Source organism: Sander vitreus, chromosome 11, assembly GCF_031162955.1.
Source record: "Sander vitreus isolate 19-12246 chromosome 11, sanVit1, whole genome shotgun sequence".
NCBI lineage: Eukaryota > Metazoa > Chordata > Actinopteri > Perciformes > Percidae > Sander > Sander vitreus.
Window position 1 is genome coordinate 15,903,718 of NC_135865.1, and position 26,903 is coordinate 15,930,620.

Below are 26,903 nucleotides of genomic sequence, written 5' to 3' on the forward strand. Positions count from 1 at the left end.
TTGCAAAGGAAATCCATTCAGAGTGATTTAAGACCCCTGCATCACCCTGTCGGAGTTCAATTCACAATAATGACCCGCTATGCAGAAATAACAGTCTGTAAAATGCTGTAATTCATCAATCAGAATCTAGTATTCAACAAAGATGTGTAATAAATCAATATAACATACTGGACCATATATTTGTATATACGCTTTGCCCCATACTAGCGACATGGATCTGTCGGATGGTCCACTACTTTGGTCCATGAAATATCTCATCAAGTATTTCATGGATTTTCATCATGGAAATTTTATACAGACATTTATAGTCCCAAGTGGATGCATATTACTGACTTTGGTGATCCCTTGACTTTTTCTCTACCGTCATCATGAAGTTGACATTTGTGTTTTTTAGTGAAATGTCTCAGCAACTATTAGATTAATTGCCATGTAATTTGGTAAAACATTAATTTCCCGCATGTTATGTCAATCCCTAAACTTTTCATCCAGTGGCATCATCATGTTCGAATTTCAGCAAGTCCAAGTCCAGCACTTTGGTACAAAACTAATGCCATTTCCATCAGCCTCAGCTGTACTTTGTGTACCAAACGCTAACATGCTAAACTAAGACGGTAAACGTGGTAAACATTACACCTCCTTAGCATTAAGCTTAAAGAGCTGCAGACTCTTGTTTCTTTAGACACTGATATAATGATGTTCATACATTTGCATAGCAACCTCCATCATCGTGAAAAAGTTATGTTTGTATGTGTGTGCCTGTTGTTTAGGCTGAAATCCTCAGTGTCCTCAGCCACCGTAACATCATCCAATTTTATGGCGCGATTGTTGAGGCTCCCAACTATGGAATCGTCACCGGTAAGATTTTTTAAATCTAAAGCCTTCATATTGACCATATCATAAATACAATATGTCTCAAATGATAATCAGTGTACAACAGAGTTGCCGGGCTACATCAAAACGCAGCAGCTGAATCTGTTTGCATCAGTTGCAGTTTGCTCAACACTGAATGGTGCAGAGGTTTCTATGGAAGCATCAGTGAATGCCAGAGGGTTCAGGAAGCGCACACATTGATACAGTAGTTGTGTGCCCCTTTTTTGTGTGTTCAGGTTAGAGGCTGAGAAGAATAAAGCTCATGTAGCAAGGGGCCCTTGATGCCTCTGCACAAACTTTCACAAGTTTTTTCTGCTGGTGTTTTGTTTGTCTAATTGTTATAGCATTGATCTCCCCTTGTTCTTCTGCATTAATAAACCTCCACATTTGGATTTAAGACCATCAACTGGATTCTTTTGTCATCCTGCACTCTTGTTTTGGGCAGAGTTTCTTAATTTGCCCTTTTTTTGCAGTTTGGTTTATCTGAGTGTTGTTATGCTGTTTGCTATACTGATGATGATGCCCCATATAATAATAATAATAATAATAATAATAATAATATTACTATTAATTATTATTATTAGTATATAATAATAATAATAATAATAATGTATTCAATATAGCACCTTTTACAGAACAAAGTCACAAAGTGCTTCACAAGAGTAAAATTGTTAAAAATAAGACCAAAAAACTATAAAAACAACAAGCAATAAAAAAAGAAAATACGTCAATAAAATTAAAAATAAAATAATAATAATAATAATAATAAGGGCTGCAACTACTGACTACTTTTCTGATTACGATTAATCGGTCGATTATTTTTTTTTAGATTTTCAAAATGATCAAAAATCAATTAATCAACTAATTATTTAAGCACTGTATGTAATTGAGATTTAATTTGCAGTTGCACAAATGTCCAAAGTCCATTCCCTTTCTAAGAAAAACTAAACTCTTTTCATTGAAACATCAGAGCACCAACAGCCTAAAGTCCAGCAGGCAGCAGCTGAGCCTATATGTAGATAAGAAGCTGTGTTATAGACTCTTAAAATGTTTACTGACTCTACATCAAAGGCTGAACTTCTGAGCCTCTTGGGATATGATGAAGAAGTACCATTTCTGTTTGACAGTGCCATTATTGAAATGTCTGTGACATGCAGGGGTTACTGCATGTTTGGGAAACCTTGTGATTCTAGAGAGTCATATCATTTCAATGTCTTGTCCACAAACATCGCTCTCCTTCCAGGAAAAAGTTTAACACACTGTCAGTGAAAGTCGTAGCAGCCCTTACTCACATCCTGAACAGGGAGTATCACCTCCTTCCATCATGAGGACAATACACAACATCCCACAGCGCAGCTCAAACACATGAAAGATGTTCTTTGTTCTTGTGGTCAATGAAACCCATAGTTCACAATTTTCCTGAATAAATCAAGTGTGTTCATTGTGTGTTATCTAATACAGTAAACTGAGATGTGTTTCTTTCCCAGCCAGGGGTGTTGTTACAAACATTACATGTATTGACAGAATCTTTAGCTAAAACACCTTATACTAAATGCATTCAAAATCCATAAGAACAAGAGCTAGAAGTCATCAAAAACACTAACAGCAACCTGAACAAGCAAGCTTGTATGGTGATACAGTACAAATGGTACAAAGTATCTTGTGGTAAAACATGACTTGATCTGTTCGATGTGTGCTATTTGAAGGGTGAAAGGTGAATGATAAACACGGAGAGATTGTGGTTCTGCCTTTCTTTCTTTACCTTTGTAAATATGTTATAGAAGGAGCCCTGCATTTGTTTGTTAAAAATGCCAATATCTCTCTACTATAGTCCATTGTTTGGATAAATTGTTAGAAACAAAATGCCAGGTTTTGGGAAGAGGTGACAAAAACAACAAAACTGTGTTGCCGTTATCAAAACAGCCAATGCTCCAAGTTGTGTTGTCTTCATTCAATTAACAAAATCAGCATTGAAAAAGAAAATGCTTTAACAAAACACTCCTCAGTCAAGACAAAAAAAAAAGTTCTTTAAACACATATTATTTTCAGTTTTTAGATAACCGTCATGTCATTTACATCAAGATATATATTCTTCTACACATCACACCCACTAAAATGTTTTCCCAGTGTGACACACCCATCGATGGCATGACTACAGTCATCTCAGGTCAAACCATAATCTCCATATTGAGATTTGTGTTCCATCACCATGCTGAAATAATTTTATTGAGAATGTTTGGGTGGTAGAAGACTCTGCTAAAATTCTGCATACAGTATTATGGAACCTCATCTTCTACAAAACGACACTGTAACAAAGTTGGGCAACTGCTGCCTCTACAGAGTTTCCCATCTTACATTCACAAAGCTGCATGTCGTGCAGGTGTATATCCTCGTTCACCAGGTAACTTACCGGATGGCGCTTTACATGTGACTTGACACCGATCATGTATTCAAAGGTTTTTATTTCTTCAGTAGGAAGAAGATTAAGGTTATTGTGAGCAGAACACTCTCATGTGAAACTTGCGTTAAACGTTAGGCAAACCATGCTTTCTATGTGATAACTGTGTGTGAGAGTAATCGTTAACAGTTAGGTGAAAGCATTTGCAGTTGTGACCACTAACATATGTAAACCTCATGCCACCTTAGCAGCCGCTGTGGTATTTTGCAGCTGTGAAAGAGGAAGGTTTCGTTGTCAAGGGGCTGGTTGGTGTCTCTATTTATCAAAGCAGAATCTAATTAGCACCAGATACAGGAAAAATGTTTATGGCCATCCTGACCATGCCATGTCCACATTCATCAGCTCTGTTATAAATTGCCTCAGTCTGTTGACATACAGCATCAGGCTAGGCAGTTCCCTCTTTCTACAGCCAATATCTACAACCCATTTTCAGAATCCCGTTCTGTCTGTTAACCTGCATGGGTTTACAATATCTGCTGTCACTCAGCCACCTCATAAACCTAATGAATTAGTTGTTGTTTTGGGGTAAAGGTACATTTACCTGTGGAATACACTGCATAGGTTTGCTGTTTCACACAAGCTGATTTAAACTATTTTATGACATAAGAATAATTCTCTTTGAATAGGTAGATGATACTAAAACCAAAGAGAAGTTTACAACAGAGCCGCAGGATATTATCCGTGGAATGTGGCTAAACGTATTAAAAGTGCAGAAGCAGACAAGTGTTTACTTGCCCACACAGGTGAAGTGAGGTGATCTTATTTGTAGGTCTGCTGTTAGTCAGCTTTTGCTACAACATAAATAAAAAAGCCATGCAAAATCCAGATTCATAATAAAAGACATTGGTGTGTTTTATGATTGTTAATTAAAATCCTGTCTTGGTGCCGCTGCATGTTTACATTAATGTGTTGGACCATGATTGGGTTATTATGCACAAACAGAATTTTCCTGCTCTTTTAGCGGGTATGATAGTGCTTGTTTATCTTTATACAAGCACTTTACCTCACAAGATCAAAAAATGTTGATTTGCCTGTTCTGCATATGCTTCGTGTTAAACGAAAGCTTTATCTGTATGTCTTTGGACAGTTTTGTGAGGGGGATTTTGCAAAAGGCTACATGGTTGTCAATACCCATAAAAAGTGCCCCATTTGAAGTGTTTACAACTTTAGAAAACAGAGTAGAAAGACTTATTATTTTGTGTTTTAGATAGAGTTCTTAAATGTGTGGGCTCCTGAGGTAACAGGGTGGCTCATTGTGTTCAGTTAGTGATAAATTGAGCTCATCCACAGCAACAGGTCAGTGGCAGGAGCAATTTGTAAACAAGACACTGTCAGCTGGCTTCCAGGAGTCATCTGGCAGAATTTCAATTTTCAATTGTTTTCACATAATGCTCTCACATACTACACTCATATGTACAATGTAACGACTCCAGAGAACGGTTTTGTCACTGTAAGTCATTTTACACATCATAAAACATAATCACATTTTTTCTGTTTTTACAGAGTACGCGAGTGGTGGATCATTGTATGATTACCTGTCCAGCGATGAGAGTGAGGAAATGGACATGGGGCAGATCATGACATGGGCTGCAGAGATGGCCAGAGGTAAATGTGACAACTATTTTATCTCCATGATTATATTAGTGAAAGACAGCTTGCTATCTATCCAAAATGCAAGATCTGTTGCAATATTATAAAAATGTAATGGAAATATGTGGAAAAAAGATTTTAAGAAAAGATAAAAAACTATTTAAATATTATATATTCATTTTATACAATATTTAGATAGATTTTTGGATGCAATAAAAAACTGAACTGCAAATCATTAAGCACAAGATCAAGTTTGGCTACATTTGTCCATCATGTAGTGTCATTTGGAAACAAATAGAAAAAAACTATAATTAACTGATACAACCCAAGGTTATTAATCTAGACGGAGATTGAACCCAGAGGAACACCTGCATTGATGTCAAGAGTTTCAGAGTTCACATCTTTAGCTCACCTTGAAAACTGTTTGGCACGTCATATCTCTATACTAGTCAATTTCTTTAAGAATCTTGACATAAGTATTATAATATAAGACTTAGAGAGGTCTGAAAAACAGATTGCCAGCAGGTTAAATCAGAAGTTTTGGTAAGAAACAGCCATAGCTTGGAAAGTATTCAAACGTTTTACAAGGCAAGACAAAATGTTTGACTTTGCTCCTCGCTTAAGCCCTAATTTGTTGCAGTCATTAATGTCTACACCAGCGTGTATGTGCTTTCGTGTTTGCAGGGACTGTAGGTGTACTTTTACATGGAAATATAAATAAACAAGAGTCAATGAGCCTTGGTTTTTTACTCAAAGCAGCCCTAGGTCTCTCTCATTGCAACTCTACATACAGTATTTCAAACCAAGATGCATTATTTTCCTGTGTGATTGATCAGCGCCAGCAGTGTGTATATAAGAGTTTCCAGTGATCTCCTTCTGAAAAAAAATGTCTCTTTATTTTTATTTTTTGCTTTAGGAATGCATTATTTACATTCAGAGGCCCCCGTTAAGGTGATCCACAGAGACCTAAAGTCCAGGAATGGTAAAGGATTTGAGTTCTAGAATATTCTTTTGTTTCCAAAACTATACTACCTATACTTTCAAGTGAATACATACTTTTATTTTATTTTGCAGTTGTTGTGGCAGCAGACAAGGTTCTCAAGGTAGGATTTCATTATGACTTATACCCTGTAGAGTTTCATCTGAGATACATTTTGCTGCACAATAAGCCGGCTCTGATGAGGTGATATTGTCTGGTTAGCTGAAGGTTTCAACTTTTATCTCAGAATTTGAAAGGAATATGAGCATAAAATACTGGTATATTATTTACCTACAGTATGCGGACACAAGAGGGCAGTGACTAACTTAGCTTGTTCGAGAAACCACTGAGCTTCACTATAGGTGCTTTGGTGGATGAGACTAGTAGAAAGGAGATTTAACAAAAACTCATGGCAATATATTGTACCTTTTATTTGCAAGAGAGTTAGTATAATATGTAAAACTATTAAGTAATTTCAAAAGTATTTTTGAATACTTATTGTTATTATTCCCCTGTATGTAGCTGATGTATCATAGAGCTAAAAGCCAAGAACATAGTGTGGCAAATTGCAGTGACGAAAATAGCAGTTGATTGCAGTACAGTAGATACCCACATTTGTAGCATTTACTAACACCAGCATCACCACCAGATGCACACTTACGAGTTACAGCCACTGTTTTTTTTCAGTTCACTTTTTCAGTAGCTAAAGAAAATCTGCATTGCTGGTTTGATTAGCGCACAATAAGGACATTGTTCTATGGATGGTGGCTATGGATTGCAAAATACACATTTTGACTTAACTGCAATGGTTATTTCTATTCTGTTTTTGTCACTTCAGATCTGTGATTTTGGGGCATCCAAGTTCCTGACTCACACAACACACATGTCCTTGGTGGGCACATTTCCCTGGATGGCTCCGGAGGTGATTCAGAGCCTGCCTGTGTCTGAGACTTGTGACACCTTCTCCTATGGTGTGGTGAGTGACAAGAAGGAGGGGAAAGCAGCATTCTTTGTAGATCACTGTTTTGGCACATCTTGCCTAATTTAGGGTAAGAGCCAGCAATCATCTGAGTGATAGTGTCTTGGACAGTTGTCCTTATTCTTATAATGAAGAATAACTTCTGCGCACAAATGTTCCTCAGTGTTACGACTTGGTCTCAGCTACCAAATTAGAGCCCCTTAAGACTTACTTCCAGCTTCTTTATACAAAGTTTCCACGTTTTTACTAAGATTCTTTGACTCATGAGTCAAAGTTTAGGACTGTTTTTAAGACCATTTCTTTCAAAGATCACACAATGAATGATTGACAAGAACGGTGAGACTCACAGCCTGACCCATTTATAGAATGCTTTTTGGTTTTCAAGGAAAGATTTAAGAGAATAATGCTTTTGATTTATATCCTAAAAACAAACCTATTCAAATTGAATCAAATATGTTCAATAATATATTTGTAAAAATTGCACTGAAGTCACCCAGGGCTTAAAAAACAACTGTCAGTCAACCAGTCTCTCTGACTTTTTCATTTCTGTATTTCTTTTTCTGCGTAAGTAGACAATAAAAGTTGTTTTGACCTTTTCATAAGTATAGCCTCTTAGAAACTGTCTGGCTTTCTTATTCTTGAAACTCTTATGAAGTTTCTGTCTAAAATCCAAACTTTTGGAAGTAGTTTCAAAATGGAAACAGCTTACAAATTGCAGTTCCTATATTACAAGAGTAAATTACTGATTAAAAAGCCCAATCAATTAACAAAAAATATGTTTCCCCAGATTTTACAAGCTAAGCATGCTTATGATTTTATGATAAGTGTTTTCTATGTCAGGGATACTGCAAAATTGATGCAGATTTACAGTACGTATGCAGTTTTCCCCCCTCAAACATTTCTGAGGAGCTGTTTTCTATAGTAAAATACATACATGTAATATGAGGCAGCTGGCAAGTGCAGAAATATGGTACACATATACAGTAGAGCCCTTGGCTCTGGATTTTGCATGGCTCTCCTCCACCTTTTCATGATCTAATTTGATGCCGACGCAGGTTGTTATTTCTGATTCCTGATTTATGTTACTGCTGAATACCAACTGAAAAGCACCTAAATTATCAAGGGAGTACTGTTAGTGTACTTCAGAAATCATGGCAGCCTTTAATCGTTGTTGAAAATCTAAAATTAATCTTTTTGTCTATTTTGTATGTTGCATTTGGCCTCTAAGAAAGGCAGAAAGGTGTTTTTAATGATTATCCATATATGAATATGCACACTTTAGAAACAGATACAAGCTACTCATTCCCTCAACAATATTTATTCTGTGAAAGCCAACCCAGTGTGGCAAAACAGAAGATTCATAGATGTATATGTTGACAGAGCATACATATACAGTATATGCATGCGTATAATTTGACAGTATTATCACTTTGTTTGTTTACTGACCTTGGCTCTTGACTTCTGTGACAGGTGCTTTGGGAAATGCTCACCCGTGAGATACCTTTCAAAGGCCTGGAAGGTTTACAAGTGGCCTGGCTCGTGGTGGAGAAAAACGAGGTGCTCTAGTGTGTGATTACGTGTACATACCATATACATTTATTGACCCTTGGAACTGGGGCATCATTCTTGTCCAGTTAAAAAACCTTCCTTCACACTGAATCAATATTTGTTTTGTGATACACAGTATATTGCATGTCCCTGCTTGGGATCATAGGTGTAAAATATCTTGTTGAGGAAATTGTTTGACATTTTGGGAATTACTCTTATTAGCTTTCTTGAGTTAGATGACAAGATTGATACCACACTCATGTCCGTAGGTAAATATGAAGCTACAGCCAGCAGATTAGATTTTTATTTATTTATTATTTAAACTTTTATTTTAAACTTTTTAAAATTTTCCAAAACAAAAAGGATACAAAAAGAAAAAGAAAACAATAATGACAATAACAACAACATAATTCATAAGATACCTTAAAGACATACATTGAAGACACAGTCAACTTGTTGCTTTATTGTTCATATATTCTCTAATAAGAGTCCAAGGGGCGCCAAGACCATGATCATAGTCTGCAAGGGTTGATGTTGCATTCTTCATAGAAAGCAAATCCAGAAACTCCTTCAACCAGCTATATTTGTTATAGCAGTCTAATTTGCTTTTTTTACCAATTCATTAGTATAGTCCTCTTTACGGAGAGAAAAGCTAGTGAGATTATACGTTCTGTACTGTACGTACAGGTCTTGCTTGTATATTTTCCAGTCTGCTTCCCAATTTACATACAATAGGGCATTTAGGAATATGAACATTCAGAAATGGAACTGATCAGCAGATTAGATTATCTTAGCTTTAACTCTCAGCAAGAACGTAAATATGCGTATATTCCAAAAACTATTCTTTTAAATCAGCACCCCTTCAGCTCATCCTACATCTGACTGTGTGTGTTTCAGAGGTTAACTATCCCAAGTGGCTGTCCTTCCAGCTTTGCTGAGCTCATGAGGAACTGCTGGGCAACAGAGCCAAAAGTGAGTGATCCGCTAGTCACATTAGCTTGCAAATTAACAACATATGTATGGTTCCGTTTGAATCACAGACAAATGTTTGTGTGTTGATTTAGGAAAGGCCAGTGTTCAAGCAGATCCTCTCTACTTTGGAGTCCATGTCTAATGACAGCCAACTTCCTCAACAGTGCAACTCTTTCCTTCACAACAAGGCTGAATGGAGGTAATGTGCTCAGCCATTCTCCCAGGCCCAGTAAATGTATTTATAACTCCTTTTTTCACCAATATACTGCCTCAGCCTAAGGAAATGTGCAACTGTTTTCAAAGAATGATGTGGAAATGTAGCTGACGGGGGCCATGAAGTACAAAAAAAGACTTGAGATTGTGCATATAGATCTTTAATAATTACACTGATAGCTACATAAAGGCATGAAAACCTCCAGAGAATCATCCATCTGGATATACTTCCTCTCTTTACCCATAAGGCCCTAAAAATAATCACCATCTTTTTCAAGTAGAAGTGTTTAATTGGGTTGTATGAGCAGCTGGAGGTTTGGTGAGTCTCAGCTGTTACTTTATTCTCTTTCTGCCTCTCTGCGGGGCTTGTCTGTGCTCTGAGGTTTTTCCTCAGAAGTTGTGCTTGTGGCATCATGTCCAGGCAGCCATCTGCAGGTGGAGCAGGTTGGAGTGAAGCTTACTGCTGGAAAACAGAAACTGAGAATGTGTGATACAGAAAGACAAATTTGTTATAGCTCAAGAGGTTTGATACTATAAGCCTAGCTGGCTGAAAGTGGAAGGACAGGCTTGATGGTGATAAGAGCAGGTGGTAGCTTCACCAGAAAGGGTGGAGAGATATTGTGTTGACCTCAGAGCAGTTAGATCTGTTGGGCTTGTTACTATTGTTCTCAGTTAGCTGATTTGCATTACCCAGAAATTACTAAGGAATAGGTAGAGCATATAATGCAGACTTATAAGTTTATGGTTAAAGTGCTAACTTTCAGCTTGAAGGATGTTTGAGAATATACATGTTTGGTGCACAGTATAGGAATATAGTACTTGGGGGTATGTACGGTATAACAAACCTAACAAGTCTACAGCAATGCTAGCAGCACTGCACACTGAGCTAAATGCTAACATCAGCATGCTTACATGCTCACAATGATAATGCTAACATCCTGTTTGGCAAATATAATGTTTACCATGTTCGCCATATAAGTTTAGTGTGTTAACATGCCAACATTTGCTAATTAGCACTAAACACAAAGTACAGCTGAGTGAGGCTGATGGGTGTGTCAATAGTTTTGCAAGTATTTTGTCATAAATCAAAGTATTGAAGAAATTAAAGTTTTGACCTGATGATGCTAGAAGAAAAGTCAGGGAAGTTATTACAATTCCCCCTGAGGGGACCATGAATGAACACAAAAAAGACAGCCAACATGTATTCAGCAGTGCTTCAGACGGTTAAACCTCAGTTCAATGTCCTCCTGCTCTTCTGCATCATCACTGTTTAGCTGCTCTCAATGCGGATTCAAACAACTTCAAATTAAAGGGGCGAGTCACAACTTGACTGACAGTCATTGTTTCATGTCAAATCCAGTACTTACAGACTGCACTGTACATTGTTTGTACAGACAAAGATCAAATGTCAAGCACTGAGAGTATAATAGTCAAAAGCAGCTGATATAATTTAATGGTTGCTATGTCTTACAACCACTAAATTAATATCCGGTATTGTGCAATCTAATTATTTGTCCTAAAAGCAAATATAGACTGAGTCACATTAGTTATATATCATGTCATATCAAACTAAACAAACGCCTCCTGTTATACTCTTTATCAGACCATTTTGGCCAGACTTGTCATTTCCTTGCTCATCTAAACTCTTTAAAAAAAGAGAATTCTGCAAAGTACAGGGCGATGTGAAGTGCCAAAACATTTGTCGGGAAAATGGGAGGCAAGAGGACAAATTATTTGGGAAGTTGCGCAAGAATGGAAATTGTTTAAAGTGGGAAGCGTGGGTTTAAAAACTATTGAAAACTGGCTACTGAAACACTGGCCCACTGTAGGTTGTCCGGTAAGAACTTGAACCAGAGATATCTGACTTTGAGATCCAGGAAGATTTATTTACAACTCGAACATGAAGTTAACTATGAAGTTGTATTTGATGTTACATGTGAAGTTGGATGTGGTTCTGACTTACTATGAACATTATTTACCAAAACTAAATGTTATAGCCACCAGCATATAACAAGAAACAATACTAAGAATTACATTAATTTCTCTGTAATAACTAACATAAATGTAACATATTGCTCAGTAACACAAACTGAGAATAAGCCACATCTATTACAGCACACATCCATAACGGAGCAATAGTTAATTTCTAGTGCTTAATAGTTAAGCACGTTGCTAGCAAATTGCCTTAATACAACCTGAATATCAACACTTGGCTGCACAAGTAATATTAAACTGGAGTGACGATGCTGGGGGGCATCATATCCTCCTAGCTGGTATCTGTACTCAGGAGAGGTGGCGTGATGTCTCTCTGGCCTCCCGCTGTACTCATAAGGGTGAGCATAACGTCTTTCCGATGAGCAGCAAGTCACTGGGGAGCGGGCACAATGTCTCTCTGGCGTACGGCTATACTCGTAGGAGCGAGCGTGACGTCGATCCGGTGAGTCGTGGCGTACGGTGGAGCGAATGTGGTATCTCTCCGGTGTACTGCTATACTCATACTCATAGGAGCAAACGAGCAGTATGTCTCTCTTGTGGGTCATGGGGTGCTGGAGAGTAGACACAATGTCTCTGAGCTGGCGGATGATAATCCTTTCCTGATGTGGATTCACGTGGATGAGGGCTACGACCGCATGGTGGGTCAAAGTTATCCAAGGAGTTATCACTAGGGTGACGAGTGAATCTGTGAGGAGTGGGCATTTCAACAGCCTCTGGACGAATGAGGTTCATCTGGTTGTCCTCCCGGTGTATGGCCGACGGAGATGGGTTGGGCTGAAGCTGCTGAACTGCTTCTCACAGGTGTTTTATCTGTGCACGGAGCTGGTCAGTCTCCATCGTACTCTATTGCGTGAGTTGTTCCAGCCTGTATACATTCTGCCGGGTCTTGAGGTTGAGATCGTAGTTGCGCAACTTCAGGTCGTCCATAGCAGTTTGGAGGGATTCATGGTTTTGCTTCAGGTCCTTGTTCTGCTGTAGAAACTCCTCCGTTTCGTCATGCGGCTGTACCACCTGACTTCTAAAGGAAGGGAAGAGCAGGTCTTTTAAGCTGTCCTGGCCATCATCATCTGAAAAAAACATGCTGCTGTCTTTGATGATGATCTCCATCCACTGAGGACGTAGTCCTGAAGGTGTGCGGGAAGGGTTGTCTGCCTCTTGGATCGCACAGCTGAGTCTGGCTGTCTTCTCTGGGGGTCTGATGTCTTGCACTACAGTAGACCCTTTATCCGGGTCGAAGGACCATGTAAAAACTATTGAAAACTGGCTACTTAAACACTGGCCTGCTGTAGGGTGTCCAGTAAGAACTTGAACCAGAGATGTCTGACTTTGAGATCCAGGAAGATTTATTTACAACTCGAACATGAAGTTAACTATGAAATTGTATTTGACGTTACATGTGAAGTTGGATGTGGTTCTGAAATATAAGCAAATAATAATGCACATTAATAAGCATCTTACTTACTATGAACATTATTTACCAAAACTAAATGTTATAGCCACCAGCATATAACAAGAAACAATACTAAGAATTACATTCATTTCTCTGTAATAATTAACATAAATGTAACATATTGCTCAGTAACACAAACTGAGAATAAGGCACATCTATTACAGCACACATATCCATAACGGAGCAAACAGGGTAATACACCTTTAATAGCTAAGCATATGGCTCCACAGTGCTAGTCTGTTTACTGGCGATTGCATGTTGCTAGCAAATTGCCCTAACACAACCTGAATATCAACACATGGCTGCACAAGTAATATTAAACAATCTGTACATCTATCAGCTATGCAATAAGAAACACAGCAACAGCAATATTATCAAGGCGATAATATATCTCTCTCTCTTCAAATAAATGTCACGTCGTAACACAGGCTAAACATATCCACATCGTATCAGAACACTTATTGAAATATGAATAAACGTAGCTTTAATGTTTACACAGATAACGAGTCAGTAAAACCCATGACAGTTTAGCAAGTTACAGAATAGTTTTAACTTACGTTCTGGGCTACACACATCACTTCAACAAGTCTGAAAACGGGAAAGGAATGATAAAGAAAAAGTGTGTTTACAGCTGCTGCATTCTGTCCCCTTCTCCTGTCTGAGCGTGAGTGATTGGCAGGAGATCAAAGCATTGACTCTCGTCACTGATTGGTCGATCATCTCAGGAGAGAGAGCGTGTTATTATGGCCTTTTTTACAGCCGCCCCCAGATTTGCCTTGGAAATCTGAACAATCCGGAAAGGCCACATAAGTCTCTAGTCTGGCAGGGCAGGGAGGCGAATGATACGGGCCACCGGGCGCCGGTAGGTGCGATCCCCTACCTTTACTTCAACAGTCATGACTTTATCATCTGGACCAGGACTGATTTGGGAGATCTGTCCAACTGGCCACAATGCTTGAGGTAGTTGACAGTGACACCAACCTGTAGGTCGGCAGTTTCTGAGGTCCATTTCTGGCACGCTTGTAGACCAGGAAGGTAATACTTCATGAAATGTTTCCAAAAGTGGTCAGCCAGTAGTTGACTGTGCCTTCACCTGCGTCAACTGAGTATTTCCGACTCCGGGTACACAACCTGGGGCAGTGATGCATCTGGCTGCCCCATCAGCAGAGAGTTGGGGGTGACTGGGTCCGGATCTGCTATGTTGGACGAGACATAGCAAGGGGCTTAGAATTGAGGATCCCCCTCAATTTCAGCCAAAACAGTCCTGAGTACTTCTTCGGTCACCAACTGGGCACCTAAGGTTGCCTGTAGCGCTTGCTTCAGTCAACGGATCTCTCTCTCCCAACATCCACCAAAATGTGGGGCACTTGGTGGGTTGAAACGAAAGTGGATCTGCTCCTTGGCCAGTTGAACTTGGAGGTCAGGCCGCAATGTAGTGAAGGCCTCCTGCAACTCATGCTCTCCACCCTGAAAGTTAGTTCCCTGGTCTGATAGGAGCTTGAAAGGTTTCCCCCAACGAGATGAGAACCTCCGAAAAGCCATAAGGAAGGAATCAGTGTCCATTGTAGAAAGGAGGTCGAGATACACTGCTCAGGTTGTCATACATATAAATATGATCCCCCACCTCTTTTCCTTTCTTCTTCCTATGGTGACCTGGTAGGGCCCAAAGCAATCTACTCCAGTAGAGTAAAAGGCAGGTTGATGCAGTCGTAGTCTTGATTTGGGAAGATCCGCCATACGTGGCACTTCTGGTTTACCGCGCCATTTGCGGCAGTCAGTGCACTCTCACTGGTAGCGACGAATGGCCTCTCTCCCACGCAGAATCCAGTACTTTCTGTGAGTCTCAGCGAAGAACCATTCCGGTCCTGGATGGTGCAGTTTCTCATCTAGATCTTTGATGATTAGCTGAGTTAGTGGGTGCTGATGGGCGAGCACAATTGGATGGATCGTATAAGTGTCAAGATGTAAACTGCGTCGTAAGCGCCCTCCCTCCATCAGCTGAGTTGTGGTGTCTAGTCGGGAGCAAGGGTGAGCAAATGGCTACCTTTAGGGAGTGGCCTCCCCTCCTTAAGAAGTGAGAGTTCTGAGATGAAGCAATCTTGCTGTGCCTGCTGGACGAGGTGGCTCTCAGCTTCTTTGTAGTCACTGGCTGATGGGATGAAGTCAGCCGCCCCGTGCAGGGTCTGGATGGTGGCTTCAATAAGGTCTGCCAATGAGGTGAATGAGTTGGCATCAGGTACTCTGGAACCAGAGTTTAAGGTGATGCGGTTGCAGAGGGTTGCCTTCCTGAGTTCTTCACTGTCGAGGTAAGTAGCTTGTGGAGTCTCTGGCTCTGGTTCCTCACAAAGAAAGGGTGGTCCCTGGTACCAGCGGCTCTGTGCTCCAAGCTCAGCTAATTTCTTTCCCCTAGTTATATCATCTCCCCGGATTGTTGGTTGTGTTCATGTAGCGCCAGGTTCTGCCTTCAGTCAATTCCTGTATTTCAGCCACACGAGTACCCGCAAAGACTTTGAATCAGCAGGAATCCGAAAGAAGCCAAGTGAGCACACTGGTCGAGTCAGTCCACAGGATGACATGACGGATGGGCAGGGTAAGCTCGGTGGTGAGAACTGAGGCTAGCTGGGCACCTGTCAGAGCGGCACAAAGCTCCAGGCGAGGGATGGTCTGCTTCTTTGGAGCCACACATGACCTTGCTGTGAGAAAGGCCACTTCGACCTTACCTCTGAGGTCCTCAGTTTTGAGGTAAGCTACAGAACCATAAGCCTTCTCCGAAGCATCAAAGAACACGTGAATGTCCCTCAGGCTGTTTGGGTTGTATAGCTTGGGGCTACTGTAGCATCTGGGAAGAGTAATGTGCTCAGGCAGTTCCCTTTCCCACTCCTTCCAGGTTTGGAGCAGGTCATCAGGTAGATCAGGATCATCCCACTCTCTATGTTTTGTCCAAAGCTGTTACACCACCACCTTAGCTCTTGTGGTGAAGGGCACCAGATAACCAATGGGGTCATATTGGCTTGCTAATACCTTGTAGATGATGTGTAAAGTAGTCTGTGGGTAGGTCTGGGTTCTGAGCTTGTAAGATAGGGTGCCAGTGCCAGTGAAGGCCGAGAGCTGACTCCTGGCCATCTGGCTGACCCTGCGCTATCCACAGCTCAGAACTGTCCGACCTGGCATCTAAGGGAAGGTGGCTGATGACTGCTGATTGGTTGCTTGGCGACTGGCGCAGCTCAAAACCCTCTTCTGCCAGGAGCATCTCAGGAGAGAGAGCAAGTGTTATTATGGCCTTTTTTACAGTGGGACTGGAAGAGTAAGGATGGGCTTTCCTGCCTGGGCTACATGTGTTTATGAACAGAAAGTATGAGAACTAGCTTTTTGTTGGGCTGTTGCTCAGCATGGATTTCCACGACACACTGTGCAGCCCCACCTGCTGGACAAAACAACTTCCCCCAATGTGAAGTGAAAATTGTCCTGTCCTTGCCATTCAAAGCATCAGACACAAACTAATCACATTCTGACTGCAGGGAATCACTAGTATTGTTTACAGTTTAATTTGATTTTGTTTTAGTATGTGTCACTGCTTACTGCCCTAGTACTCTAACTGTGATTACTTTCACTAACTTTTACTTCTTTACACTGGGTTGTTTAAAGGATAAGGCTGGTGATATTTAATATTTTGTTATTGTCAACAAATTCAATTAAAGAACTAAACTTAAGCTAAGAGCTCCTTAAAACCTCTAAACCCAGCTGACCTGCCAGTGAGTTACTCATTACAAACAATTGCTGTGCAGCCAAACATTGTTCAAACCCACATAACTTCATTTCAGATTCTAGTGGAAATCCCAAAGTTTCCAAAGATGCCAAATGTTTATATTTAATGAAATGACGTAGCCACAAAAAACATGGACTAATACAAATCTGATATGTCAGTTAACATTAAAGCTAATACATAAAAATATTACAAAGAGGAAACTGGATTTTTTAGGGTTAAAACACATGAGCACACAATGTTGCACTGGATGACACGCTTCTTCATTTCAACAAACACAAGCACTGTGGTTTACTGAGTCAACCCTACAGACACCGTCCTACTGCAAGAAAAGCCTCTAGGGCACCAAATGCGTATTAATCTGCAGCTGAGAATTGTCCCTAACAAATGCACTATGTAGTCCTGTTTGAGGATATAAGACAGCCTTTTTAATATACATATATTAATAGAAATGGGCTTTGAGCTGAGTGCCACAGACAGGGAAGTATTGAGAGATGGACTGATAAATTGTTGGTTTTGGTCTTTTCATGGGAGTTGTTGAAAAATATTGACTCATGCCAGCCTTTAACATAATTGAATGTGGCGATATTTGGTGAATTGTTGACAGTGTTCCATTGCTGTATACTGCAGGTGTGAGATTGAAGCTACACTTGAGAGACTTAAGAAGCTGGAGAGAGACCTGAGTACCAAAGAGCAGGAGCTGAAGGAGCGAGAGCGCCGTCTAAAGATGTGGGAGCGCAAACTCATCGAACAGTCCAACAGCCCGGTGAGTTCCTCTCTATCTCCTCTCCACCTTGATCCACCTTCACGCTCAGGACAGCTGCCATTAACTGTCAGGCGGTCCCAGCAGCAGCACCTCACTTTTACACTGCTGTTCACATGTGTGTTTCCTCAATCACATTGGGAGAGTGAGAGAATTCTTTCTCTGGCGTTATGTGGAAATAGCAAAGTAGTGAAATGAAAATAAAAAGTGTGCAATGAGAAGTAAAGGAAAAAGCATATTATGGGCAGAGTATATTATTGGCAATACTTCACTTACAGTATGTGCAGTGTATTGCATGGTTGCCCAACAAGTACATTTGCATCATGATGAAGAGTGAATGCTGCATTTCTCACTAGAATTCATATTGAATTGTGAGCGTTGCAGAACTTTAGTTTAAGCTTTGCTGTTTGCTCTTGTTCCCAGCATTGTATTATTTGCATGCAAAAGACACAACAGATTATATTCTGGTTTGCACTTTGTGTGTTTCTGTGAACAAAACGTGGTTGCTTTCTCAAAACTGTGTGACCAAATGCCACAGTATTGTACAGTAGAGATAACTTAAACACCTTTGAATTAAGTACACTGAAATTTCACTTTCTTTTCCTATTCTCCCCTTATTGTTCTGTTCTGTTAACTTCCCTTTACCATCTAGTTTTCTTCTTGGGTTGGGATTAAAATTGTCCACTTTACTTATTTATACTTATTTTGTGGTTTGTCTGATTACTTACTTACTTTTCTTTTCTTTTCTTTTCTATCCTCTCTTCTTTTCTTTCACCCCTATGTCCCTTCTCTCTCCCTCTCAGCTATTCTTACCTGTGGCAAAAAAGATAAGCACTCAGTCGTTCTATCAGTCTAAGACGGAGGAATCAAACAGTTCACAGATGTCATGTCAGATCACAACCTCCAGTAACGAGGAGGTGAATCTGCAGTCCATGATGAAAGGCTTTGAGGACATGTTTTCCTTGGACTTTGGCCGGCCTGTCCTGCACTCTGGCATGCAGGTCAACATGCAGGCCAGGCAGAACTCCTCCATGTCGAGCAGTGTCAGAGAAGGACACAAAATCAACATGACTCTGGGGATGGGATGCTTCACTTGGTCTGACGACAGTGAATAAAGCTCTCTGACGCTCTGTGTTGCCACAGCTGCTTTGTCAAATACTGTTATCTCACTTAATGCATTATTGGTGTTATGGAAGCACTATTTGGTAATTAATTGCTTGTTAAGTCATGATTATTTCAATCATTTCAATAATCATGAGAAACACCAGGAATGGCTTACTATTTCTTCTGTTTTGTTCAAGTTGTATTCAGAAATCATAAAGATATTATAGAATATATTTGTAGCCCTCCACCTATGGATATTATGGATGGCATTTAGCATATGCCTAATGTACTGGATGTATAGTGCCATGCTGTGAAGAAAGAGCCACGTGAGCCAGTTGCTTAGAGAAGGCCAGGCTTTTATGATGAAGTGACATTTTGCTGACATTAAGATTGGCCAATTTGTTCTGGATGTGGTGGAGTGCAGTTGTTGAGACGCAGTCTCTTACCAGGATGAAAGTACATGTTTTTTCCACTGACTGACCCAGGTTCAAAACAGCAGGAGAGGGACTTTGCTGTGTGACTGTCAGCTTCATTCTCAAATTTTACATTTTAGTTTTTAAGACAGGCTTGTTTCTTAGGCCTGAAAAGATTATTAAAATTAAGAAAAAAATAATTAATAATAACAAGATTAAAATGCCTTAATCAGATGTCACAGATTTGACCAAATATAGATTTTAATAGAATAATTTCCTTCTGTACACATGTTTTACATACGGTATCACACCATATGGTCTAACTGAATATTAGCCTCAAGACCTGCACTTTATAGTAGAGAAAATCATATTAGCATTAGTGTTCAGTTAGGTATTAGGCTTCATCTGGGGGAAGGACATGCTTCCTTGAGCATAGCCCATTAAATTGTCCCCTTCGCTTGTTATCATCAGTCAGTCTCATGAGGATGTAATCCTCTGTATTCCTGTGTTGTTGCTTGTTAGCATCCTGCCATGAGCTAATATTCCTATTCAAACATCGCCTGTACTCCTGTGCCATCAAGCCCTATACACACTAGACAAGACATAACAATGAACACAGACTCCTACCATTATTTACATTTCCCTGTGTGAAATCCAGACACTTCAGAAACATTCAGCCATCACACTTGTTAGTCATCTCCTCAATCTTTTGCCAATATCATACGACCTTCTTGATGTGACTTATTTCCCTTCACTGTTTTGTCAATAAATCAGTTTCTTTCAACTATCTGCCGATCTGTTTTATGAGAATTATGTCATATTACTACTATTATTGCCAAACCTTTTATGATAGAAGACAGAACAGAGCAAAGAGACTGATATCATTTTAATAAGATTGTAAAATATATTGCTTCACTAGGCATTTACTGTATGTTGAGCTGTTTCTTCTGATATTAACTTTATGCCACTTTGTAACTCCCAGTATTCATGGTCTGGTTATCCATCATCCACTTAGTCCACATGGGGGCAGAATTGTGTGAACTAAACCCAAGTCTTTTCCCCCCAGCAGATTCCACACACACGTATCATAAGCACAAAAATTGTGCTCCTCATTTTGAATTTAAGATAGTGCTTTGAGAAAGAAGCACGGCAGCACATTTGTGAAATTCAATATGCTGCTTGAAAAGTGATGTTAAGTCACTCCAATGAGACTTTGACAGCGGAAGAGTGTTTCTGAATCTGTTTACTTCCGAACTGCAGCACTGGAGGAGGCGGAAAACGCTGCAGGGCTGAGTGGCTTTATGGGGCGGCGGGCTGCACTGAAATGTATGGCAGCGACGGTCTATTGAGACCGGCATTCAGTTCATAATCTGAGCTGTTATCACATGTCGTGGGAAGAAGACAGTGAATGGGGGATTACTCATTCATTTAGTCATCTTTCCTCCAATTTTCCATTGCATTATTTCTGTCATTACACACCAGTCTCATGATCACAATGATGAAATCTTTATTTTGGCTGGCAAGTTTCTGCCTGATTACATTTAATGAGCAATAAATGATTTATCTTTCAAACAGATCACGTTAGTTAGATCAGTCAGATGGACATTTCTGTTTGATATACACCATTAGAGGAAAGTCGTCTTAATCGCACAGCACAATAACCGGAAAAGTAATGTCTTTTGGAAAACATGGAAAACATGGCTATTTTCCATTTTAATAACATTTACTTAAGTCACATCTACATCATTTACTTGTGATTTTTACTTTAAAATCTGTCGGTCATGAATGCACACATTTCATACTGTGTGTATTCATCCATATTCTATTGCTGTTGCTTTTACTTGTCTTGTTTTTATGCAGTTGCTGCCCACCCTTGACATCTATACATGGACAGAGGAGCATGTGGTCAGTATCATTGTATTTACCTCATAACTAGTATATTAATTTAGACTCTCACATACTATTACAATAAAACTAATATATTTCCATTTTATTCCTTCAGTATTTCTGGATGCAGCAAATATTTGGCGCAGGTTTGTTCATTTACTTTATCTTTAATCCGACTTTAGTATCTTCAGACTCTTTATTTGTGATCTGTTGTTTAAAAACTGAGCGTATCCTTTTTTTGTCTCAGGAGAGGGTCCATGTGGCATGCAGCTGTATGCTGACCTGTTTAAAGAAAATCACATCACTGGAAAGAGGTTGCTATTGCTCACAGAAAACGACATGCGGGACATGGGGGTCAAATCCAAAGGTCACGTCATGCACCTCAAGGCAAGGCACAGTTATCCATTAACCACAACTGTCTTATTTCTTTTAATCCATACATATTTTACAGGATGAGATCAATGCTCTTTGATATGTGGAATAACAATCAATCTCACATTTTCTCTTTGGCAGGGAGAAATTGAAAAGCTAACGAATGAGTACCTCGGGTTTGTCCACTTCCCACCTCTGTTGAAGGTATAAACGTTTCTTCTTTATCTTCAGGTAGAGTTGTTTTTTTTTTTGTTTTGCTGTGCATCTTTGGTGCCTAAACTCCCCTTTCTTCCCAGGATGAGCTGGAAAAGGAGGTGCAGAAGAGTAAAACTGTCAATCTGGAGCTGGTGTTTGGGTACCACTGGAAACCAGGAACTGGGAAATCTGTAAGTTTGTAGTCGCACACACGCACGCACACACCGGACACACACACACACACACACACACACACACACACACACACACTGACTGCATCAGCATATTCTGCAGCTGTGAGCATCATATGTAGTTCATAATTTGCTCTGTAAAGGGCAACCAAAAAATTTAGGACAATCACAAATAAATGTTGTATCTTCTTTGATTATTAATTGTTAACATCTTTTATAAGTTTGGTAATAATTGTTCCTTTGTAAATAGATGTACAGAATCATGTTTTTGCCATGATTGAATAAGCCTCCTTGCACTGAAGCTTTGTTCTGAGAATTCATGATGATGGCTGTTATACTGACCATTGAAGGCATCACTAGACATGCATAAAACCAGATAAATAAACATTTCATTCTCAGCCATGTACCACATCCACCTCGACTTGCTCACAGCCCTTTGTTAGGATCTCAAACTGTGGAGAAAGGGTGGCTCTTCACTTGCTGTTTCAATTTAATCAAAAATAGCCCATTAAGCCAGAAGTCATTTTCTTTTTAAAAGGCAAACGTTATTTAATCTTTCAGCTGTTCATTGTCCCATCATAAATAGTCCTCTTTCAGTGTGTTCGGCAGGGCTGAAACGAGCCTGCTAATTGCCTCCCATTTCTTCTGACATGTGGTGGTTTAGTGGGTAGAAAACACAGCAGGGAGAAGGAAACAGGAGGCTGAGAAAATGAGAGCTAATTATTTTCCCCTGCCTGGTGTCAGGTTCCGTGTCAGCCTTGTTTTTACAAACTGGAAGGTTTTTTGCACTAAATAAAACAAACCCGCACTGCATTTTTTTCTTTGCCCGTCTTTGCTGGCGATGTCATGGAAGCAGCTGCACTTCTCAAAGACAAAATGAGGGCCTGCGATTGTGCGGCCACCATCTGACAGCCACTGAGGGTCCCCTACTAATGAGGATATCACCGTGCAGCCAAGTGAAAGGTGCTGAATTATGTATGAGTTGTCATTAGACGCACTCGGGTCCAAGGCATCATTACCAGACATTGTTTCTGCTGGAGTGATTAGACTAGCATGGACGTGGGAGCCCCGGTGCGACCGTCCAGTGCCGACACCAGGCCAGCGCAGGGCCACGGTGTGTTTCTGAGCCAGAGGCTTGCTGAAGCTTCCCCTTTGAGCTGTTTCCAGTCCCTGTGGACAATGCAGGAGAGGGCGAAGGCTTCTCAGATGAGTATGTTAGTGCCATTCCTCTGATGTCTTTCTCTGTGATCACTACACAATGAATTGGCCTGTGCCATCAACCCTGTGTGGTTAAGCGGTGACCTGTGGCTTCAGGGCCAGCTTTTGGGGATTGGCAGAATCATTACTGCTTCGTCAGCATTCAGTATGCAGGAGAAGAGAGCTGGGGAATTGAGATTTGTGCCTCCTAGTGAGGATTTGTGTGCCGGATGCAGCAAGTCATGAGGAAAAACCTTCAGCCTTATCACCTTAAATCGACCAGATTCCTACTCCAAGGAATTAATCCTGGATCCCACAGAGAATAATAACATCAAGTGTTTGACAAGGAATTTACAATGTCTACATAACAATATTAGCTACTGTTGTCATTTGTTTCTCTCTCTGTTATAGTATTGTATGAAATATGACTACTCTCACTGCCATGTTGAGGCATTAGTATAGTACTGATTTCCATCAAGCTCTGTTCTCTAAATAAGGTGTTACACAATGCTTTAGATATTGCACACAAATTGCATTTTATATAATTTCTTGTTTTTCGTGCCCTTGCAATTTATTCATAATATTTTTATGTTATAATTTCTGTCCTCCCCCCACAATAAGAGGCGTTGTGGCCAATAGCTTCCCACTACCGTTAAACTACCTCTAGGTTGTGCTGTTGGTTTATATACAAGAGTGACCAAGTTCTCCACACAGAATAATGCAATTATAAACTTTTCCATGCAATCAGGTGTTGTTTCTGAGTGCACTAGACCAGACCTACATTATCTCACCATTATCTTTTTTCCTTTCAAGGACTGCAAATGGAAAATGTACATGGAACTTGATGGAGATGACGTTGCAGTAACCTACATCAAAGACGTCATCTTCAATGCCAACCGACAGGACGTGGAAATCCTGCGGATGACTAAGGTGTCGTTATAAACACACATGACCACTCATGTTTTAATCAATTCTAAATGTTGTCTATGTTTCTGACCTAACTGGTTGCATTTTAACTATTAGATTGTTGTATTGTTGTTGCCATAGTCAGATTTATTCATGAACTAATGTCATTTTAATGCAGCCACCTTTTGTGATGGACAAATGGATCGTTGGATTACTGCAGGACCAGAAAGTGGACTACACAGTCAATTATGAGGTGAGTCATTTCAGCAGCTGTGGGAGGCACCTCACAAAACAAAGAAAAATATACACGTCAGCTATTTGAAAATGCATCGACTGAAATCACAGAACCCTGTGCGACAAGTATACATATTTTTGACACTAAATATTCTTATATTCTCCTTTGACTTCACACTTCAGAATGATGTCAAGTCACCAAAGTCTACCAGACACAGCTGTCCAGTGATGTGGAGTCACAGTGGTGGCCAAGACGAGATCAAGACTGTGGGGCTAGTCATCGAAACTACACCAGCTAACATCGACTGGAGCCCCATGGACAAGTCTAATGCTGGTAATCGTTTTATTTATAGTTTTGTTGAACCAAAGAGTGCCAAAGCAACAGTCTTCACTGCTGGACAATTAAAGATTGTTGCTGTTGAATTTCCTCATTTCAACATATCACAAAAATATTTAACAATATTGAATACAAAACGACAAAATTGAACAGACTATGCTCCTATTTTTTTCAATGCATATCTTCCTTTTTAGATATTGATCCCACATGGATGTGGAATGTAAGGAGGAGGCAGTTGATGAACCAGAAATCCCTGCAGACGACTGCTGCTCTGACTGCCTTCACTAGCTCTGATGCCTGCACTCTGCCTCAGTTCCTGTCTGCACATGAAAGCCATGGGTTTTCTTATGCTGCAGCTGTGCGTCGCTCTCCAAACCGTGCCCATGGAACTCCTTGGATTGACTCACGCAGCTCCTCGCCAACTACCAGCCTGTCGGCCAAACTCTCCTCGCTTCATCTTGGGTCAAAGGGCAGCAGCCCTTCCAGCACCACGTCAGAGAGCGCCTCAGAGAGGGAGCGAGAGCGCCCACTCAGTGCTAGAGCAGCGCATGACCACCACAGAAACCGCTACTTCGGCAACACATTAGCTGTGGGAGGGGGACAGGGTAGGGGGCATGCATGGACCAATACTAGAGGTAACTATATTAATAATAAAACCAGCAAAACCTCACGACAGCCAGCGAAGCCATGGTCCAACAGTTACAGTTACACACCACAGAACCGCCCCTCCATGATACCAGGTATATTGTCTGTGACAGAAAACCCCAGTGAGGAGAAAGAAGGGGCCAAAGCCAGCGATGGAGGGTGGATCAAAGTGGAGCGACAGAAAAGATTACCACGTCAGGACAATAAACAAGTCAGAGGTCGACAGAGGAAAGGGGGAAGGGGAGGTTGCAGTGCTGGTGGAAGAACTTAATGTGGGCCACACATGAACTGACAGCTTCTTAACATGCACTGAAAAGGTTTTTACATTATGAATTATGTCTGCTTACATGCTCACAAATGAACTGCTTGTTTTAAGAGAATCACACTGATGCCTATGAAGTGTATATGAATGAAAATAAGGTTTTATTTTTTTTAAACTAGCTGCTGTCAGGTTAATATTAATGCTTTATTGTTTTTATTATTATAAAAATGGAAAAATCATCCTTGTTCTTCACTTTCTTCCTTCGATTTAATATCAGGTAGCAACCAGCGTTATGGTTGCATAATTTATTTAATTTTATTTATCAACTCAGTTTCTCTCAAGTAATCAAATAAACTGTTATAACACCCTTACCCAATATACAATGTTCATTTCTTCAAATCCATACTTTCAGAGTTGCCTCTTTGGTATGTATCTTTCTGTGGAGTATTTTTGAAATATAACATGGTCTTCTGATTCCATTGTTTGACAATGGACATATAAGATAAGATACAGTATGCCTTTATTGATCCCCAGTGGCTAGCAGCAGCAGCAGCACAAGGACAAAAGTAGGTCTACAGATAAATATAGAAAGTAAAAAATTACTAATGAGAGGTTTAGCAAACTAAAATAAAAATCTAAATAAAATTTAAAAAAGCTATACAAGAGTAATTAAAAAAAAAATTTACAAGGCAAATGTGACAGTGGTGGGATGTGTTTAGTAGCAGCAAAGTCAGCAAGGTTTAGTGTATAAACAGCATACACCAGACATATATATGATAAGTAATGCTATTTAGTGTTTGTATTAATAAATACTTAATTATATAAATATAATATAGTATATAATGCACTAAAACAGTATAACCAGTAAACATAATGCTATAATATGGGATATAGTATAAGGTAAAAGTAAACCATAAACCCAAAAGTGCAAACTGTTATTAGGTCTGGTGTGCCACATACCAGCCTTGTTATTTTGTTCACGCTTCAATCATATCAACTTCCTTCTGTTTATGTCACCCTGTTTTTGTTGCCAGTCTTTAGAGCTATCTTGTATTATAAGTCCCTTTTATTCAGTTTTAATAAATTCAATGGCCATAACTTCTTCTTCCCTTTTCTATACATCTCCATCATTTAGTCCCATTTTTATTAAGTGTTAACAAAGTGTCATATATTTCTTCACTATGCCCTGTCTACTATAACGTGAAAATGACTGCTGAACTTTAGTCTGAAAATGAAATGACTTTTAAAATGTGGCCTCTTTAGTAGTTGCAAAGTTGGACAGACCTCAACAATTTACCCGCCTTGCATGCAAATTCACAAATAAAGAATTCGCGCCACGGGAAAGTACATGGAAGATACACCGCTCTCATTCCCTAAATGCCTCATACATAAATACGTGTGTGAAGATATCTTATCTAAAGAAATATTGAGCGCATTTTAAAATCTTGATTACGAATTTCGCTTATGACTTTTGCCTCCCATGTCTTACAAAAAGTATATTAAATGTGTTACTACCTGACGACATTTTATATATCTTTCAGGACTTTCCGGTGGCGCGGGAAATGAACAGAGAGGGAACT

General features: G+C 39.9%; 1 protein-coding gene across 6 annotated transcripts in view; it reads left to right on the forward strand.

Annotated features, from left to right (window-relative positions):
* The window catches only part of map3k20a (mitogen-activated protein kinase kinase kinase 20a), a 29,293-nt gene extending 3,599 nt beyond the window's left edge, over positions 1 to 25,694 (forward strand). For 5 of the 6 annotated variants that reach the window (XM_078261895.1, XM_078261894.1, XM_078261893.1 and 2 more), the window contains 18 exons: positions 768 to 855; positions 4,832 to 4,933; positions 5,835 to 5,900; positions 5,993 to 6,021; positions 6,736 to 6,873; positions 8,347 to 8,433; positions 9,322 to 9,396; positions 9,489 to 9,595; positions 17,448 to 17,583; positions 20,958 to 21,002; positions 21,100 to 21,130; positions 21,232 to 21,371; positions 21,498 to 21,560; positions 21,653 to 21,742; positions 23,753 to 23,869; positions 24,024 to 24,098; positions 24,263 to 24,413; positions 24,611 to 25,694. In XM_078261895.1, coding sequence (XP_078118021.1) covers positions 768 to 855; positions 4,832 to 4,933; positions 5,835 to 5,900; positions 5,993 to 6,021; positions 6,736 to 6,873; positions 8,347 to 8,433; positions 9,322 to 9,396; positions 9,489 to 9,595; positions 17,448 to 17,583; positions 20,958 to 21,002; positions 21,100 to 21,130; positions 21,232 to 21,371; positions 21,498 to 21,560; positions 21,653 to 21,742; positions 23,753 to 23,869; positions 24,024 to 24,098; positions 24,263 to 24,413; positions 24,611 to 25,332 — 2,262 coding nt within the window. In that variant the 3' untranslated portion in view covers positions 25,333 to 25,694. Of the gene's footprint in view, positions 1 to 767; positions 856 to 4,831; positions 4,934 to 5,834; positions 5,901 to 5,992; positions 6,022 to 6,735; positions 6,874 to 8,346; positions 8,434 to 9,321; positions 9,397 to 9,488; positions 9,596 to 17,447; positions 17,584 to 18,383; positions 19,885 to 20,957; positions 21,003 to 21,099; positions 21,131 to 21,231; positions 21,372 to 21,497; positions 21,561 to 21,652; positions 21,743 to 23,752; positions 23,870 to 24,023; positions 24,099 to 24,262; positions 24,414 to 24,610 lie in introns of those variants that run through there. The other variant, XM_078261897.1, reaches the window with a different exon arrangement.
* The last annotated feature ends 1,209 nt before the right edge of the window (positions 25,695 to 26,903 follow it).